The sequence below is a fragment of the Talpa europaea genome (genome assembly GCF_964194135.1).
Source record: "Talpa europaea genome assembly, chromosome: 2".
NCBI classification, from domain to species: domain Eukaryota; kingdom Metazoa; phylum Chordata; class Mammalia; order Eulipotyphla; family Talpidae; genus Talpa; species Talpa europaea.
Window position 1 is genome coordinate 64,165,753 of NC_140068.1, and position 20,237 is coordinate 64,185,989.

The window sequence follows — 20,237 nt, forward strand, 5'->3', positions numbered from 1 at the left end:
TTAAGTTTCAGGTACTTTACAAGTTATCTGCATAGACTGTAATAGTATATCTTTTCCCCAAATATATTAAATAACAATATATGTGAAAATACAAATGAATTCTAACTTTTTAAAATTGTAAGCATTATTTTATTTTGCTTTTAGTATCATTAAATTAACTATAGAAATCTATTTCACAACTGTATGATGAGTTTCCTCCCCCTTCCTTAATTGTAGGGGGAAAAGTGTATCTTCTGGTTGCTAATGTGAATTACGGACTGCAGATACACAGAGAAGACAAATTTCCCAGACGTGACTATTATTGCCAGGATCTGAAGACTTCAAAATATGTTCTTAAGACTTATAGATTTATCTGGGGAAAGGAATCTATGAAATTATATGAATAGAGATCATGGGGGAAAGAGCAAAAAGTTCAGATACTGATCAAGAAAGTAAGTCAGGCAAACGCCGTTACTCTTATTGTTCATCTGATTTTGGAACTACACCACAATCTTCTGGTGAGTCATCAGTGGTCAATCCCGCTTCACCTACAAATATTAAAAGAGAAATTTCAGAGAACAAAGTGCATCATCAAGGTAAGCATTTTTGAAAAGAGTCCAGTAGATGTAGAGGACTCATTTTGAGTGCTTAAAGAAAGCTTGTATGAATGAATCTTCTATTAGTATGATGTTGCCTATGGTAAAATTGTATTATTTTTCATTACATTCAAAGTTATACTATGTACAGAAGAAAGAACCATAAAGCTTTTCACTTTGTTTTCTGGGTTTCTTAGAAACTATAATGGCAAAAAAATCACAAAGCATATACCTTTGTCTTCATTTAAAAAAAAAAATAATTAAAGGCAATAATATGAAGTAGTTAAGGAAGAGTTTTATAAATTGAATATAATTAAATATACTTAACTGAGAGAGTTCAAATTAAACCTAGAAATAGGATTTGGGGCTTGTGACTACCAATTTGATTTTTTATTAAGCTGTGCTATGATGGTAACATGATGATTCATTGGAAACATTTTTACTTAGTAAAATGTTACCAGTCTAGAACGAGGTATATATACCTCATATGATCAAATATAAAACATACTTGATTATGTAATCTATAAATCTCTTCATTTTAATCGCTGATGTACTAGTAACAAAGTTTGTAAGAACTACAAGTACACCATAGAAAAATAATGAATATGAACGCAGTTTGGTTATAACCACAGTGATAGTTAGATTGCAAGACAATTAGTAAGTGGTAAAAATGGGAGCTGAAAATGGGCCATATCATGAAATCCTGAGCTAATATATTGTTTCTTTGAGGCAATAGTTAGCCATTGAAAAGATTTAAGCAGGGGTATAATTAAATTTGCCTTTAGAAATTTTTATTTTGAAAAGTAATATTTGGTTTTAAGAAATCTACAAGAATATATATTCTTTTTGAAAGCAGCCCTTCATGAACCCTTGATGTAGCTTCCCAGAGATGTCCATGCTTTTAACAACTGGGTGCATTTTCTTTCTCCTTCTGCAAGCACGTCGCTTCAGGTTTTTGGTCTCTTCATCCAACCTATCTCATTGAATACCTCCTGTTTTGATTTTGTGGTTGAGAGCATGATCAGATATTAACTTTTACATATAATAAAACAACAGCTCTTGGGTTGAACCTTAGAAATGTCTATTTATTCCCAAGAAAAAATTTATATAATTAGGGAATTATTGGTAGAAATAGTTTAATTTTCCAGTCTTTCCCCAAAAGCAATTTAGGAAGCCACCCAATTAAGAAATCAAAACTTCTTGTTTTCTGTTATTTGAGAAAGAACAAATGGGATTAAAACAGCATCTTGAAGGCTTCAATATGCAGATTTGTTTGTTCTATAGCATATATTTTTATTTTTTTAATAAAAAACTTTAATTTCTCTGAAAGAAGATGCCAAATATTAAGAGCTTATAATGAATCAGTATTTTATGATTTGGAAATGTAGGTATGTGAATTTCCATCATTTAATTTAATTGTCAACTCCCTAATTTCCAAGTAACAGAAAGTACTTGAGACAATAACAAAATATTGTTGGAAAGGACTCCTAGATATTCTGAGACTGTTTAAATGATGTAAGTCATGCATGCATCATAATTGTGTTTTGGGGGTAACTTATCAAGCTAGGGGCCCTCACCTGCACACTCTGGCTAATGACCTAGATTAAAATTCAGGGAGGGAAGAATCTGCATTTCTTTTCTTTTTAATTTATATAATTCTTACATCATTTTTCGTTTTTGCACAATGTATGCATTTTCATTTTGGCATATATTTTTAAAAATAAAATCAATGTTGGGTTTTGCATATTTGTATATTACATACTCTGATTTCTGTTTTGTAATACAAGCATCTTGAGCTTTTAGTAGATACCAGTTTATTTTTACCACAGATTTTTTAAATGAGTCACATTATATACCTGAAGGGAGGAAAAATTGTCTCACATGCTTTTTGGTTATGACCTAAGAAGGGGTACATGAAGAATGTACACAACAGTCAAATATTTTCTTATATCTATTTCTGTTTCATCTTGATGGTTTTAAAAATGAAAATAAAGGTAGAAGAAAGCTGGGAAATATTTTTGAGTTCAGATTGTGTGCTTTTAATGATCAGTTTGTAGTCATACTAAAAGAATATACTAAAAATAAATGTTCAGAGTTTTAGGATGTCAGAAAGTTGGCTCTGGAAACTTTCTTTCTGACTCGTTGATGTAAAATAGAAGAAAAATTGTATCCTGATTCATATACATATATTAACTTTTCAAATTAAGTTTTTATTTCTATGAGCCTTATTTGCTTAGCAGTATAATTTTATATAGAAAAATCTATATAAAATTTGTGTAATTTTTATATAGAAAATTGAATTAACATTCGTCTTTGTGTATAATCATTTTTACCTATAAAGTTTGTCACTCTAAGACTACATATTCCATGACAGCATGTTGATACCAACACTTTGTTAACTCAGTATGTTGTTTAACAAAGAAAATACAAATGATGGATCCTATATTTTAAAGTTGGAGCAATGTTGTCCAGTGGAAATACAATGCATTCACAAATGCAAACCACATGTAATTTTATACTTAGTAACCAATCAGTGAAAAACCGTGACTATTTTAACAGCATATTTAATTCAACATCAAAATGTTGTCATTTCTAAATGTAGTCTATAAAATATTGTATGTGAAATATTCTGCATTCCTTTTTTCAAACTAAGTGTTCAAAACCTAGTGTCTACTTCACAGTTATGGTATATCAATTTGGATTATGGATTATGTTTTTCACATTTTTCAGTAGCTACATATGGCTAGTGACTACTATTGTGGATAGTGTAATATCAAAATTGCAAGTAGGTATGCTCTCACTTCTTTTTATTACACTTCCTTTCTTGTACTCAAGCATTTATAGAGCTAGTGTCCTAAAATCAGTACAAGTTCAAGACAACTTCTATAAAGTCTTCCATCTTTTTAATGAAACTTTCTAATGTTAAATTGAAAATATTACTTGTATTCTTTACGTGTTTATATAATGCTATCAGGGTATCCATGGTTAGATGGGTAGGGACAGGTTGTATTTTCTAGTGTTTCTTTTTTTTTTTCTCATCACTCTGGAGTGCATTTCCTTCTTGGAAGAAAAATGCAGTCACCTTGGAGATAGAGTTCATTCTTCTCAACTGTGGCAGACTTCCAGATTTCTCTCTTAAAGGGCAGACCCTTTGTATGTTGAGTTTTCACTTTAATGAACTTTCAGTAAAACAACATTGTAAATTTTTGTGAAATGTAGTTTAATATATACACTTTAAAGATTTCATGTGCTTATGCTTCCTTGGGTGCACTTTTTTTTTTATTTTGTTCTCAAATTATGTCAGATGTTTTTTATTTGAACATCATACAAAAGAAAGCATTGAGAATCACATCTGTACTACTAAAGTTTTTTTTTTTTAATCTGAGTGCCAAACCCAAATCTTCACATTGAATATGTTGTCATCCTGTTTTTGCAAATAGTGAGCTATAATTAATTTTAGAGAAAACATACATTTCCACATTTCAAATAATGATCCCAAACATTTTGGTGCAAAAGAATTGAATAATACAATGTTTCAACCCATGTTATTAGGTACCTTGCTAAGTCTAATGATATCCATGTTTGAATTATGGCTTCACATCTTATCTGTAAAGTTAAAAATGGTCATACCATACTGCCATCTTTTACAGCAAATAATTAACAATCACTATTGGGATTAGAATATTCTCCACCTTTCTAAATAGATCCCAAACATTTCTTAATAGAGGCATCCTAATAAGAGCTCGAAATAAAATACCTAAATTTTGTGGAATTCCTTAAGAAATCACTAAATATTATAGATCTCCATGGTTAGGATAAATTAATACTTGATAAAGCTTTCGCTTTACGTCATTACTGTTTCTTTTCTAGCCCCTAGGAAACCAAGCCCTAAGGGCCCACCAAACAGAAAGGGAGTCCGAGTGGGATTTCGCTCTCATAGCCTCAATAGGGAGCCAATTCGGAAAGATACAGATCTTGTTACAAAGCGGGTTCTTTCTGCAAGACTGCTAAAAATCAGTGAATTGCAGAATGAGGTAACTGAACTCCAGGTCAAGTTAGCTGAGCTGCTGAAAGAAAACAAGGCTTTGAAAAGGCTTCAATACAGACAGGAGAAAGCCCTGAATAAGTTTGAAGATGCAGAAAATGAAATCTCACAACTTATTGCTCGTCATAACAATGAGATTACAGCACTCAAAGAACGCTTAAGAAAATCTCAAGAGAAAGAACGGGCAACTGAGAAAAAGGTGAAAGATACAGAAGGTGAACTATTGAGGACAAAATTTTCCTTACAGAAACTGAAAAAGATCTCTGAAGCTAGACACTTACCTGAACGAGATGATTTGGCAAAGAAACTGGTTTCAGCAGAGTTAAAAATAGATGACACTGAGAAAAAAATTAAGGTAAAATTTCAAGAGTTCCTCAAAAGCTAACCTGTGTTTTTTATCCATTGGGTATAAATGTGCTCTGTTAACACTGCTTATTTTAGTCCAGTATTTCCTTGTAAATGAAAAGTGTTTTTTTTTTTAGTATTAGATAAGGAAAAAACGTAAGATTATTTATGAGCAAGATGCAAAAGATTTTATGCATTGATGTGTAATGATGTGTGTTTAATTCTATGGATCTTAGTCATTTGGGGAAATATGCTATTTTATTTGATTGCTTATTTAAAATTGAAATGTTACTATAATAACTCAGTATACACCACTGACATTTTGTGGCCATTGTGTAAGAAATGTCACATAATCATTACGCTCCTGTGTTTATTTCTTTGCACACTTGTGAGAAGTATCTTTTAGGGCAAGGTATACCCCTGGTCCCCAAAACAAATTTGAGAGGTGGGTGAAAGGATATTGAGTTTCTATTCTGAAACTATAGCAGATCTTTTAAAATATATTTTTTTCTTGATATGAGAAAGGAAAAGAATACTACCCATGACAGGGAACTTTAGATTGTATGTATCTATGTACGTATGTATCTATCTACCTACATATCTCTACATCTGTATCTATATTGACCTACCTATCTACGTACATCTATATATCCTCCTGCCTGCCTGCCTATGTACCTGCCTATCTAAACAGCAATCCTGAGTGAGAGCTTAGAGTTGACAAGTAGTTTAGAAAGCAAAGAGAGAGACAATGCAAACTCAGAACAATAAATAACTTCATGTATTAATTGGGTGCTTTTAATACATGGTATATTATAATCTCTTCTTAATCATTGTAATATACCTTGCTCAATATTCCAAAGTCATACCAGGGGCAGTAACTTATTAAATATAGTGTACATCAGTGGCCAAAAATAGCACCTTGGTTATTCTGCAAAATTACCAATCATTTTCTGTTTCAGTGTACAGAAGGTATTTTTCACCTTTTTTTTGTTGTTAATCATTTATCTCTCTGCTTGTACATTTGACTATTTTTTTTAAAAAGAATCCAACAGAACAATCTTTTTCAGTAGTCATTTATTTACTTTAATTGTGATTACTGAGATACATGGTTTACTTATTTGGGTTATCTTTAAAAGCAAATTAATCATCTTTTCCCTCTACTTTTTTCTGACTTATCCTTCACCCTGATTTTCTATTGATTTCAAAGTGACACGTTCTTTTGTGTTAAGTTAATGAGATATTTTTCTTGAATTATAGAAGCCTGAAAAGGCATCTCTGTGAAACCTTTATTTCTCCCTGATCTCTGAGTTTTGCAGAATATATTTTTTTGGCTGGCAGTTTTTATTTTTGAATATGTTATTCTACTCTGTTCTGACCTAGAGTTTACACTGAGAAATTCAATGATAGCCTGATGTAATGCCTATATAAATTACTTGCTTACACACCCACACACACTCCCCTACACCCCTCTAGCTGCCTGTATTCTTTGTTTTGGATTCTCAGTAGTTTCACTAAATATGTGTCTTGGTCTGTTTGCATTTAGTTACCCAGGTGTTCTTTTAGCTCATGGACTTGTATATTCAGTTCTTTCCCTGATTTGGAAAATTTTCAGTTATTTCCTTGAATGAACTCTTCTCTCTTTCATTGCCTTCTGAGAAACCATTTAGTCTTACATTTTCTTTCCTAATGGACTCAGTGCTCGTAGTATTTCGTCTTTTTTTTAATCATTTCTCTTTTCTTCCACCTAAGTCATTTTTAGTTTTCTATTTTGTATTCACTAATTCGTTTTCCACTAGACCTGTTCTGTTTCTATAGCTTTCTGTGGCATTCTTGTATTTATTTTTTCACATCCTCAGTCTCAGTGTTACATTTAAAGCTTCATATTCTACATTCTGACTAATTTTATTCCTAAGTAGATTAATTTGCTTTTCTGAGTTTTCTTAGATCTTTGATTTTTTTTTTTTAATCTTTGTATTTCTTAATGGTAACTATTTTGAACTCTGCTGGGGAGGTACAGTTTTCCATTTCTTTGAGTTTAGATTCTGGGGAGTTGTTCTCTCCTTGTGATGCCATTTTAATTTGAAGTCTCAAGTTGCTATGTGTTGATTATTTTTGTCTGCCCATTTTGATAAATATCGTTTTTGTTTTAAATCTGAATGGCAACTTATTGATAAATCTAAGCTACTTTTCTTTTCCAGCAGATATTGCTGTGCTTTTATTTTCTTGCTATGGTTCCATGTGGTTTCCAAAGGTACTTAGGCTGATGTTAGCAGTTCCTGTTTCAGTGGATTGGGAAGGAGTGTGAAGGGGAAAAACCATGTTTGTGAACCTGCTGAGGGGTGGTCTGGTTCTTGTTCGTGACACCCTTTCTTTCTGGGGTCCCATATCTGAAACTGAGCATTCTCTCTACTGTCAGTGCTCTTTCACAGTGTGAGTACAGGCCCCAAGGTGTCAGAAGGCTGGATATAGTAAGGCACTTCCTTTGTTTTCTTTTTGCCAACCACCTATCCTCTGTGGAGCATCCCACAGGTGCTCCTTTGCTTTGGGCCTCACCTGGACCAAGGGCCTGGCTTCACAGCAGTCCTGTTGTCTTTGTCACCCCCCACTTACTGTCACCTTTACACATTTTCTCTACCCACGCCCCTTCTATCATAGTGAAATGTGGATCACCTCAGCATCTCTTCTAGTGAAGTTTGTGTTAGTTTCTGAGGTGCATGTGTTGTTTTAGCCTCATCACCATGTTGTGGCATTCTCAGTGTGTCACTTTTCTGGCTAATTGTTAATTGTTCCTTTAGATAGCAAACCAAGGCAATGCCCTCTATTGCTATCTTGGTAAAATTATCTTTTTATTGGGTTGATAGAAAAGTAATGATGCATTTTTAAATAGAAAACAAAAAATGTCATGACTTTTCCAACAGTCCAATATATAGGACTATTTTTAAACTTTTTTTTTAAAGATTTATTCATTCATTTATACAAGCACTGGGTACAGTCAGAAGCGCGGGAGGGTGAGAGAATTCTCCAGAGCCAGAGCGGGGAGCAGAGCAGGCAGAAGGACCGAAGTACACTGCTGAGGGGAGCAGCGGGCAGCAGGAGAGGTCTGCGCGCCGTGCAGGACCCTCCTCCGGTGGCCAGGGAGCAGCCAGGGATTGAACCGGCGCTGCAGAGGCTGCAGGCAGCTTCGCAACCCAGCGCTCAACCGCTGCGCCACTAGGGAGGCCCTATATGGGACTATTTTTAAGAGTACTGAGAATTGCTCTAACACTCCCATTCTCTTTACCCATATTTATTTTTGTTAACATTTTACCCTATTGTCTATGTACACATGCTGTCATATGCAAATGCTTACACACATGTACACACACATTTTTAATATATATATTTTACATCATTCTTACTGTTTTTTATAATGTTTGCTTTTTCCTCTCAGGTGTAGTCCCTATAAAATTCCCACCACCAATTCACCCATGCACCATTGCCATAGTCCCTTGTGCTCTTCCCTCCCGTTTTGCTCCCTTTCCCTCCCCCTCAGAATGTCTGATTTATAGTTTGCCTGTTTTTAAATTTATAATTTTTTTTCCTGATCCCTTATTTGGTTTTTTTCTTAACTGTTTAAGTTCCATGCATCACATCCTTTACCCCTATGCACATTGGTTTGTATTTCCTAATAGGGATCTACCCTTGTATAACTGTAGTACAATTACATTATAAATTCACATTTATACAATAATTTTCTAATTTTTTTTATACATAATGACTTGATAATTCTTCACTTTATCAGTACAGGATTCAATCAAGAAGCAAGTATTATGTTGAGTTGTCCAGGCAGTCTTTAGCCTTTAATTTGAAACATTTTGCATATTTTTGTAGTCTTTTAATGACGTATTAGTTTCGAAGAATACAGTCCCCATCCCTTTTCATTTAATAGAACATTCTTAATTTGCATTTCACTGATGTTTGGTTGTTATTACATTGAGGTTTTTGTATTCTTGGCCAGAACACTGAATAGGTGATATTGCTTCATTCTTGAGATATTACATCTAGAGTCACATGATATTCACTTGTCCTTATTGTTGATGTTAACAAAGGCATTCTGGCCATTGACCATCTGGCCAAAGTATTCAATTTGTCCACCATATAGTCAAGTATTGTTTTTTCCCTCTCAGTGAAACCAGAAAGCAGAGTGGGAAACTACTTTTTAAATATTTGTAAATATCTTAATTCTCATCAGAATTTAATATCCACTGATATTCCTATTTTCATGTTGAACAGCAAAATTTGGTTAGATAAATTATAATCTAAAATAGAATGCTATTCCATTAAACATTGTATTAGATTTTGACATAGAAGGTTATGACATCATTTAGTGAGGAAAGTATGTCTTACATTGTATACACTAAAATATTGGCATTAATTTTCACAGGGTGATGAGATTGTAACATCCATTCTTGGTGATTTATTTAATACTTTAAACATTACATTTGCAGTAACATTTTTATACATAAAAGGCATTTGTTTTTCATCCAGAGGAATTGTCTTGACAACTTATGTGATTTGAAAATATTTTAATTTAAATTCTTTCATAAACTTCATGGAACATGTTTGAAGATTATGGAAATGGTTATTTTTATCTGGAAATGAAACTATTCTATGCACCTTAAATATGCTATGTAATTTTAGCTCTCTTCATATCTGTTTGCCTGACTGATTCTAAAAGCTAGTGTTCTTCATCACTTTGCTTTAGTTATCTTTGCTCTCAACTTAAAGTGACTCGCTGTCTAAGCTTCAAGCAAGTGCTTAAGAATTTATTTACAAATCATTATATAAAACAAAAGAGGGAAAAATAGGCTAGGTACCTTATTCAATTGTTAGTAAATTCATTTCCCAGTTTTTTATGTTCATACACTGATCCCTGCCTAACGTGCATGTCTTATATAGGTCCACCACAAACATCATTTTGATGTTAAGTGTAATATTTTCGTGTTGAATTTTTTTTATTTTTCTGATATTTACAAAACCATATTTTAAAAATTTATTTCCTTAGATTGTTAATTTTTTGGACAGTATTTGATTTCTCTCCTCAGCTGTAATTCCGTAGTTTTCCCCCACCACCATAGCACACATGATCTCGCCCCTGTTTTCACTTTCTCTGTTGCCCCCTCCCTCAGCCCCTTGTGCCTGAGATCTATGGTTATGGTCAGCTTGCAAATTGTTTCCTAACCCTTTGTTCCACATATAAATTAAACCATCCGATATTTCTTTCTTTCTGACTTTCACTTAGCATAATCCCTTCCAGTTCCATCCATGTTGTTGCAAATAGCATGAGTTTACCTTTTTAATTGCTTAGTTGTATGTTGAATAATTTTATAAAAAATGTTTTTATGTGTACACAAATCATAGGAACTGTCAAAAAACCTTGAGCTAAGTACTAACAGTTTCCAGCGGCAGTTATATGCTGAAAGGAAAAAGGCACATGAGGCTCATGATGAAAATAAAGTTCTTCAGAAAGAACTACAACGACTATATCACAAATTAAAGGTAAGCACTTTATTTTAAATTGCATCATTTTCATTTTTAATAGATTAAAAATAACATCTTTTCCCCTAGTTTGGCTTTTAAGTTTCACCCTTCCTTCTCCTTCCCATCTGGTTGCTTCAGTTCTATAATTTATAAACTAAGCTAGTTTATAAACCATAGAAATAGTTTATAAGTTAACTGACCCTTAGTTTGGTTTCACTATATTCCACATATAAGTGACCCCATTGGTGTTTACTTTTCTACTTCTGACTTATTCACTTAGCATTTCCCTTCCAGCTCCATCCATGTTCTTGCAAATGGCATGAGTTTATCGTCTTTGATTGTTAAGTAATATTCCATTGTATATATAAACTTCATCTTGATCCACTCATCTGTTTTGGGGCACTTAGGTTGTTTCCATAGTTTGGCTGTTGAAAATGTTGTATAATAAAAACAGTAGTGCAAATTTCCTTTCAAATTAATATTTTCGAATTTTTCAGGTAGAGGCCTAGAAGTGAATTACTGGGTCATATGGCAGATTCATTTTTAATCTTTTGAGATACTTCCATACTGCTTTCCCTTCAGGGCTGGGCCAGTCTGCATTCCCACCAGCAGTGTAGGAGGGTTCCCTTTTCTTTACATCCTGGCCAGGTCTTTTTTTGATATGAACCATTCTCATCAAGAGTGAGGTGGTATATCTCATTGTGGTTTTCATTTCCCTCATAGTAAGTAATGTTTGCCATCTGAAAGTTTGCCTTGGAGAAGTGCCTCTTTAGCTCTTTTGCCCACTTTTTTTTTTTAATTTTACAGCTTTTGAAAATTATCAATGTTTGTTAAATATTTATTGAAGTAAAATTGGTTTAAAATATAAGGCTTCTGGTTTACAGCATTGTAATTTGGTATCTGTATATACCACATTTTGATCACCACCAAAAGCCTAGTTTCCATTCAATACCAATTGTGGTCAAAATATTGATAGCATTTTTTAAAACTTTGTAATTTTTGTTAGTTTGTTAATTTTTGGACAGTATATGATTTTTCCCCTCAGCCATGGCCACTATAATTCTCCCACAACAAATGTCCATTTTTTGATTGGGTTATTTTCTTTTTGTTGAGGAGTTTGAGTTTTTGTTAAGTCTTTGCTATGAGTTTTTTGTAAGATCTATGGCATGTAAATATTTTTTCCCATTTTTGTTATTTTGTATTTTTGTTAGTTTCTTTTGCTGTGCAGAAGGTTTTTAGTTTAATGTAGTCTCAGTTTCTGTTCTTTTTTGTTTTCCTTGCTGTTGGAGACGAATCCCTAAAGGCATTATGTTGTGAAGTAGTTTAGCTCTGTTCTTCCATGGTTTTCTTGCAGACAAGTCTTTCATCCATTTTGAATTGATTTTTGTGTAGTGTGAGATAGTGATGCAGTTTCATTCTCTTGCCTGGGGCTCTCCAGTTTTTCCCAATACCATTTAATCAAGAGGCTTTCCTTGTTCCAGTGTATGTTCTTGGCCCCTTGAGTAGTATGGGTGTGGAGAACCCACTATTTTAAAACATTGTTACTATTCACATTAAGTTGATACAGTATAATTTATAAAAGTCTTTGATGCCTAGAAAAGGTTTGTTAATCAGTATAATATGTGCCAGAAGAGAAATACTGAATACACTAATTTGAATGATATAACTGAAAAAGATTGTAACATCTGGAAAGAAAGTTATAGGAAAGTTATTGGTTGAATAATCAATCCAGTACTCTAACCCCATGATAGATCATTTTTGATGCCTTTCATTTGCAGGATTTAGAGGAAGTATTCTAATTGTGTTAAACTAGGTATTAATACTATCTAAAGATTACTACTGATGGGTTGAAATTTGCAAAATTGAATGTTGATGCAGATTTTACATAGAATTTTCATTTTGTTAATTCTCAGAGAAGGCCATACCCCTAAAATGCTGAAGAACACTTGTTTTTAAAATAATGGTCTGATTTTAATGCATAATTCAGAACCCACAATTGAAAGGTGCTTACTAAATTCTTTGTCTTTGTGGCTGGCTAAGCCTGGACATACTCGCTCTATCAGGTAACAGTTGGTAGAAAAAGGGTTTCCTTATTTACCTACTTTTCTTTTTTGTCAGTACATTTTAGGGAGAATCATTGTCATACCCTAACCTAGGTGTTTTAGAAATATTCCTTTCTATAGTTGGTAATTAAAAAGAGGAACTAATGCAGGTTTTTTTTTTTTTCAGTTTAGTAAGGAAAATACAAGTTAAAGTAAAAATTTGTTTTGAACTGAGACTGTACATCTTTAATTATATTTTCAGGAAAAAGAGAGAGAACTAGATATAAAAAATATATATTCCAATCGTCTGCCAAAGTCCTCTCCAAAGAAAGAAAAAGAAATGACATCAACAAAAAGTGGTGAGTAGATACTACTGTTGAAATACTGATAATGTGCTATTAATTGTTACTAATCAAATAAATCCTGAAGTCAGGAGCAAGGGGGAAGGAACTTCTTTAAATTAATTTAAATTTCCTTAGAATTTTCAGAACTCCTGTCAGCTTTTAATTTTTTTCCCATCAAAATTGTTTCACATCATTTTTTTAAAAATTCTCTTGTAGTTTTTTTTAAACTTTTCTGTAAATGTGCAAACCTCCCTGAAACTAGAGAACAGTAGAATGAACCTTTATGTATTGCCTAGTCTTAAATTACATATTTTGCTATTTTTGTTTTTTCCCACTATTTTTCTAGTTTTATAACAAATTTCAGATATGTCATAACAATACCAAATACTTTGCTATTGTTATATAGATCTTTTTTTAACAAAAGTAAACTTTCTTTGAATCTATACGTAAATATTATTACAGAAGATTAAAAACATAAACTTTATAAAATCTTAATGGGATCTGCCCATCAGAGTTATCCACAAATTGCGTAATTACCAGTTAAACAAAACACATATCATTTAGATAGTGAACATATACCAGTTAATTCCATGTCTCAGCACTGTTCAGTATGATTAGAAAAAAATTCTTTTATAATTTTCATGGTAGCTGCATGCCAGAGTGATTTTACAGACCAGTGTACAAAAGGAGTACAAACCAGTGAAGACTTCATACTGGAAGAATTTCCTATAACACCACAAACAGGTGTGTGTTATGAAAACAAATGGGAAGAACCTGAACATCTTACTTTGGTGAGTTTAGCAATATGATTAGGTACAAAACTCTAGGTTTGAAGTTATTTCTAAAAATACAATATAAAAAATTTCAAAATTTCAGCAATGAAGCTAGTGTTGTCTTGTGTTGTAAGTATACAACTTGAATTTTAACAGATAACGTGTCTGTTTTAGTAAATTCCTTTGGATTGATCCTTAGTTCACATTGCATCTTTCAGATGATTCAGAAAGTTTGTCTTGTATCTTCAAGTTGGAGGTAGAAGAAAAGAAAAACTTACTTTCTACAATTCTTACTTTTCATGTATCCAGATAAGCTCTAAAAATCCTTCTTGCTCTTATGTTTAATAGCAAATTATGGTAATTTTCAAAAGATTTGTTAGAATTTTACTACATTTTTTTTGTTCTCCTTTATAGGAGAATGCTATAGGTTAACTGAATGCTGAGCATAGTAATTCCAGTGGAACCTGACTTTATACCATTCAAATGTAGAGTAAAATTCAGCGGATCAGTTAGATCTACATTTAAAAGGACTTCTATATTGAATACTGGAAGGCCTTTTTAAAAAATTTTAGGACTATATATTTCTCCCCTCCAGTGTGGTTACCATAGTTCTTCTACCACTAAAGCACCCATAATCCATCACCATATTCTCCATACAGAAGGTCTTTTTTCTAAGAGGGTTTTACCTTTAATGTTTACAATTAAAACTACATATACATATATATATGCGATCCAGTATATTCCCATATTTTTGTTACTTATAAGTTTCCCAGTGACCCTGAGATCTCGTCTTGTGGTATAAAACAAAGGCTGGATGGTTGGTTCCTAAAGTGTACTCTAGTTTGTTTTAGTCTAGTTTGTTTTTGTCTAACAACTTAGACAAGTTAGTTATCTCAGGTATGTTTCTGTATTTGTATGGTAATTGAGACTATGTCATCTTAATTTGTCTTTTTGAAAAGTATAAAGTATGGAAAAACAAAGGAATTCTTTAAGAGGATTTTTAAAAATGGCCTTATCAGGTTACTGCTCCACCTGAGTACTATAAAATACATACAGCCCGAAGTTAGCAGCATTACTTTTAATAGAAACAAAATTTAAACATTTTAGTGTGATTTTTTTTTTTTTGTAACTTCAATTTACTAATCTATAAAACTGAGGGAAGAGTTACCTTTTAGGGTTGTGATAATAATCATGAAGTTTATAAAGTTTTTAAGACTGATCCTGCCACTTTAAAGGACTCCTCAAACAGCAGCTATGGCGATAGTACAAGCTAAATTCCTATTTAAGAAGATTCAGAATATGTGGCTCAAGCAAAATACACATTTCTTTCACTTGTAATACGCTGAAGGTCATGGGAAGTCCAGGATAGGTGGACAGCTTGTTCCATGGCAGTCATTCTCTGTCTTATCACTTTTTCACCTTAGAGCACATAGTGAGCACTTCCATAGAGTTGGAACTGACTCACTACCCTCTGAGAAGGTTACTAAAAAAATGGAAGGCAAGGTACTTCGTTTTCAGAAATGTGATCAGAAGTTGCTCTTATTCCACTCACATTCCATCGGTCCTGTCTGGTTGCAAAGGAGGCTGAGAAATGTCTCCAGTTGAGCACCCTTATGCCCTGCTAAAACCCAGGGAACTCTTATGACTGAAAGGAATTGGGGGAAAGAACATACTCGGGAACAACTCTACTATACAAATCTGATAAAATGGCCATTTTGCTTTAAGAATTATGGAAGCTTGAAAGAAGCCATAAGAAACAAGGAATTTCACATTTATATTTTTGTTTAAAATTAAATTGAGATAAATTGACTTGTAACCTGCTTAGTTTCAGGTGTACAATGTGATTCAATATTTGCATGTATGGAAAAAAATTCATGTCCCCATCACTTATTTTATAGTTGGAAGTTTCTTGTTTTTACTCCCTTCATCAATTTCATCTGCGTCTATGGTCCTCTCCCACCTCCCTCACAATCACCAGTCTGTTTTCTGTATCCATTAACTTTGGTTTAGAATTTTTTAGATTCCATGTATAAGTGAGATTATATGTTTGCTTTTCTCTGACTCATTTCGCTTGGCATAATGCCCTCAAGGGCCATCCATGTTGCCTCAAATGGCAAGATTTTCTCTTTTATAGCTAAATAATATTCCAGTGTGTGTGTGTGTGTGTGTGTGTATATATATATATATCTCAGACACACACCACATTTTCTTTATACGTTCATCCATCTTTAGACACTCAGGTTGCTTCCAGTTCTTGGCTTCTATAAATAATACTGTTGTGAATGTGGGGTACAGATATCTTTTCAAGTTAGTATTTTCATTTTATTCTGGGTATTTATCTGAAGTTTTAAAATGTACTAATTGGAAGCTTTGGGTACTTGAAAGTGCAGTGTATTTGTCAATGCCTGTGTGACTCTGAACAGGTCAGTGACATCATTTGTTCAACGACATTTCATTAGCCGCCATAGCTGATGAACAGCCTTTTCTAGTTAACTGAACTAACTAGATTTTGTTGTGAAAACAAGGATACCTCTAAAACTTGTCCATTTTAAATTTTATATAGTATATGGCTTTATTTCTATTATATTAATTGATATGAAGTGAAAAAAAATCCTGTGTATATTTGAAGCATCTTTCAAATGGTAGTAATTTGTGACTAAATGCTTTAAATTGAAACTTTGCTTTAATTTCTAACTTAGTTGGTAATCATGTTTAATAAGAGATAAATCCCTGCTAGTAAGTAGCTTTCCCCCCCTTTTTCTACATGTGAACTTGCATTCTTAAAAACTGTGTAACAGGGCCTGGAATCTCAGGAGGAAAATGAGCACGAAGCAGCCAAGACTCTAAACCCAATTGTGGAAAGAGAAGGAAAACTCATTAAAGATCAAGGACTTGATATACAACAGGAGATTGAAATGCTGGAGGATGGTAAGAACATTGAATAAGGAGTCAGCATCTCTTGGGAAAGAAAGGGTTAACATCATCCAGTATCTTACAGCCAAACTGTCAATTATATAGAACAAGAAAAGGTTGATATAGATGAAGACAGTGGTCTATCAGCAGTCACAACATTTGAATGATATTATGAAGGAAAATAAGAAATGAGGACTCTGTTATTTGGAATCAGGAAATAAGGTTGAAAGAAAACAATTCTTTGTGTATTAACTAAAGCTTGATGAAGGGGTAGGTGAAAGACTATCCCTTTATTGGCTTGACCTTGAAAGTGGCTTGTCTACAGACTAGCTCAAACATAAAAATCAATGAATTGTGAGTTTCCGAATATATTCCTGTTTTCCCTTTGGTTTTAATATGTAAAAATAAATCTTTAATGTGTTTAATCATTAGTGTTTAAGTTTAGTGAACCAACTCATAGTTTCAGATACTGGAAATGAAATTCATTTTCATCTGGATAAAATGTCTTAAAGGTATATAGGCAAAAAGGATCCCAGACTCTAATCCTTTGAACCAATTTTATCAGTCACATATTTTAAGTTGCATAGTAACAACTTAAAAAAACCTTTTTCCCATAATGGGACACAGAATCATAATTTCATTGCTGCTTGTGTAAGTAAATATATATTTTTTAAAGATTTTTATTTATTCATACAAGAACTGGGGTATAAGCCAGAGGTGTGGGAGAGGAGGGGATTCACCAGAGAACAGGTGGATTTACTGAAGTACACTATGAGGGGAGCAGCGGATGAGACAGGAGAGGTCTGCTGCATCATGTGGGTTAGCTCCCTGGCTGGGAATTGCACTCATGCCACAGTGGCTGGTGACAGCTTGATATCACTGAGATTTTAACCCCTGTACCACCAGGGAGGCCCAGTAAATGTATTTTTGTGTGTATATTTAAAATAGTTGAAACAGAAGCTGTATATATATATCACTATTCGTTAAAGCACAAAGGGGAGGTGCTTTGACATGTCAAAATATAAGATAAAAAAATTGTGTATTATTATTAGAAGATTGTCACTTCTTTGTCATTTTTTTCTTGAAGTCTATATGGAATGGTTTCTGACACCAGTGAGAATGTATGCCATTTACTAAAACAACCAAATTTGTAGTGTTCTTACATATTTACTGTAATTTTGAAATTATTTCCAAATGAAAATTTAAAAAATTGAAGTGGCAATAACTAGTTAGAGGGGCCTCCCAGGTGGTGCAAGGGGTTAAGGCTCAGCACTGTGAAGCTATCCATAGCTACTGCAGCATGAGTTCAATTCCCAGCCAGGGAGGTGACCCACATGATGTAGCAGACCTCTCCTGTCTCGCCCGCTACTTCCCTCAGCAGTGTATTTCAGTACATCTGCCTGTTCTGCTCCCCACTCTGTCTCTGGTGCTCTTCCAACCTCACCGCCCCCCCCACCCCACCCCCCGCATCTCTGGGTACCTCAGCTCTTGTATGCATAAATAAATCTTAAAAAAAAAAAAACTAGAGTAATAAAATTAGAGTAATATATCTCATGCCCATACTCTAAAATACTTGTAGAAATTTAACTTTGATTACTGTCTATATTACAGTTCTGTCCATTGACACAATATATCCTGCGGTGTAGGATATGCACAGTATGTAGCATTTTTCCCCTCTTGGATATGATTATAAATTTCACTTAGTTCTGATACTCCTTTAATAGCTTCTTAGTTTTTAAAAAAATGTTAATGACTACAGACCAATTTTTTTAATAGAATGCTCATTTGGGAGTTACCTGAAATTTTCTGTTACATTTTACTACTACATCATTTGTCAGAATACTACATAAGTGATAATGTGTCCTGCTGGAGGTAAGATAGCCAGAGGCTTAATTTTTAAGCATAGTTTTTGCTCCATCCATCCCACCATTTTCCATTCAGTGAATAGCACTGTATGAGGTATTAGAAAAGGGCACCTTCTTCCCTACCCCTATCTTAAAGGACTTTTTTTTGGTAAATATGAACCTTAAGTATATTCTTATTGAATCCAAGAATATATGCATGGAAATGAAATTTAGGTACTAATAGTAATGAGATTAGGTAAAGACTGTTTTGTGAAAGATGTTTTTTTCAAAAATAACTGCTATAAAATCCCATATATAAACACATATTTTAAATTTGATTTTATACAGAGTGGGTAAACACAGAACCTGCTAAAAAGCAAAATGAAAAGACATCTCTATTTGAGAGAGGAGAAAAGCCAGCATTGGAAACTGGAAGATACCAAATGGATACATATCAAATTCAAAATGTTGATATATTGGAAGAAGAGGAGAAAGACAGACTGAAGAGAGAAATGCTACTTGCTAAGCTGAATGAAATCAACAGAGAACTCAAAGATTCTCAGAATCTAAAATGCCCTCCTCTGCCATTGCTACCTGATTTAGAATCAAAACTGCACTCCCCCAAAAGAAGCCCCCAAACATACACGTTCTTGGACTCCTCAGAGAGATTATTTAATGGACATCATTTTCAAGATATTGGTCTCTTAACTACAAAAAGAGATGATCAGCAATCAGGAGAAAGGAGAAGCCCAGCTGCTTCAGATGAGCTTGCATTTGGTAGCTATGTGCCTTCATTTGCAAAAATAACAGGGAGGTCAGATCCATTTAGCCCAAAAAGTGGCCTTTTGGATTTCCAAAGAAATAGTACAGAGAAATTTGGTAAAGACAGTGTAGATTTTATTACAAGAAAAGAGAAAAAGGCTAATCTGATGGAACAGCTATTCGGTGCCGCTGGCAGCAGCACCATTTCCTCCAAAAGCAGTGACCAAAGTTCTCTGGCTACCAGCAAAACAAACCCTCTAAATCTTCTCCCTGGGGATAAAAGCAGCAAGGGCAGAGAATATGACGAAGATGATGACCTTTTTTTGAGTGAAGGAAGAAGTTTTAATCCAAATAGACAACGATTAAAACATGCAAATAAACCAGCAGTAAAAGTAGTTGATTCTGTAGAAGATGAAATTGAAGAAGTAGCACTGAGATGACTGACTACCATATGCATTTTCCCCAATTGTAAATATTAAAGTATTTTAATACAGTATTTATTATAAACATTTAGATTTTCTAATATTAAAATATCCTCATTAAGGACCAATTTTTAATAAATACAGTGCAAATGAAAATATCACACCACATAGCTACTTGGCCAAGCATTAAGGGGACTCGAATGAAACTAGAGATATTTCTTGTTTTTGATTTTTTTATTTACAAATAGTTTTTACCTCTTAAACCAGTGCTTGGGGAGTTCATATTAATTTCCTACTTTGATCCCTATTTGTGGTCATATCCTTACTGAGCTAAATAGTCTTCCTGCTCATAGTTACATGGAAATTAAGGGTCAAGGGCCTTCTTGTGTTGGCAAGTGTAGCTTTAGGGTGGTGGTGAATCAGTGCTGCTTAGAACCCAGTCCTCTGGATAAGGGCAGGGGTCCTTTACATGGCAAAACTGAGCTACTCTAAAGCGACAACAGTGACAACATTGGGATTTCATATTCTGGAAATGAGTAGCGTTTAACTATCTAGTTTAAACCATTTACAAATCTCATTAACTCACTTGCCTACATCTATTAGGTTGAGTTAAGAAGACATTTGTCTGTTTGCATGGGCAAGTCCTCTGTCA

General features: G+C 33.6%; 1 protein-coding gene across 1 annotated transcript; it reads left to right on the top strand.

Moving 5' to 3' along the window:
* Window positions 1-391: 391 nt before the first annotated feature.
* LCA5 (lebercilin LCA5) lies at window positions 392-19,742 on the top strand (the record flags this gene model as incomplete). The annotated part of the gene is made up of 7 exons (XM_084228125.1): window positions 392-575; window positions 4,446-4,975; window positions 10,366-10,503; window positions 12,790-12,886; window positions 13,520-13,662; window positions 16,443-16,572; window positions 18,750-19,742. The coding sequence occupies 7 exons, from the start codon at window positions 392-394 to the stop codon at window positions 19,601-19,603; spliced, it is 2,076 nt and encodes a 691-aa protein (XP_084084251.1). The 3' UTR covers window positions 19,604-19,742.
* Between the last annotated feature and the right edge of the window lie 495 nt (window positions 19,743-20,237).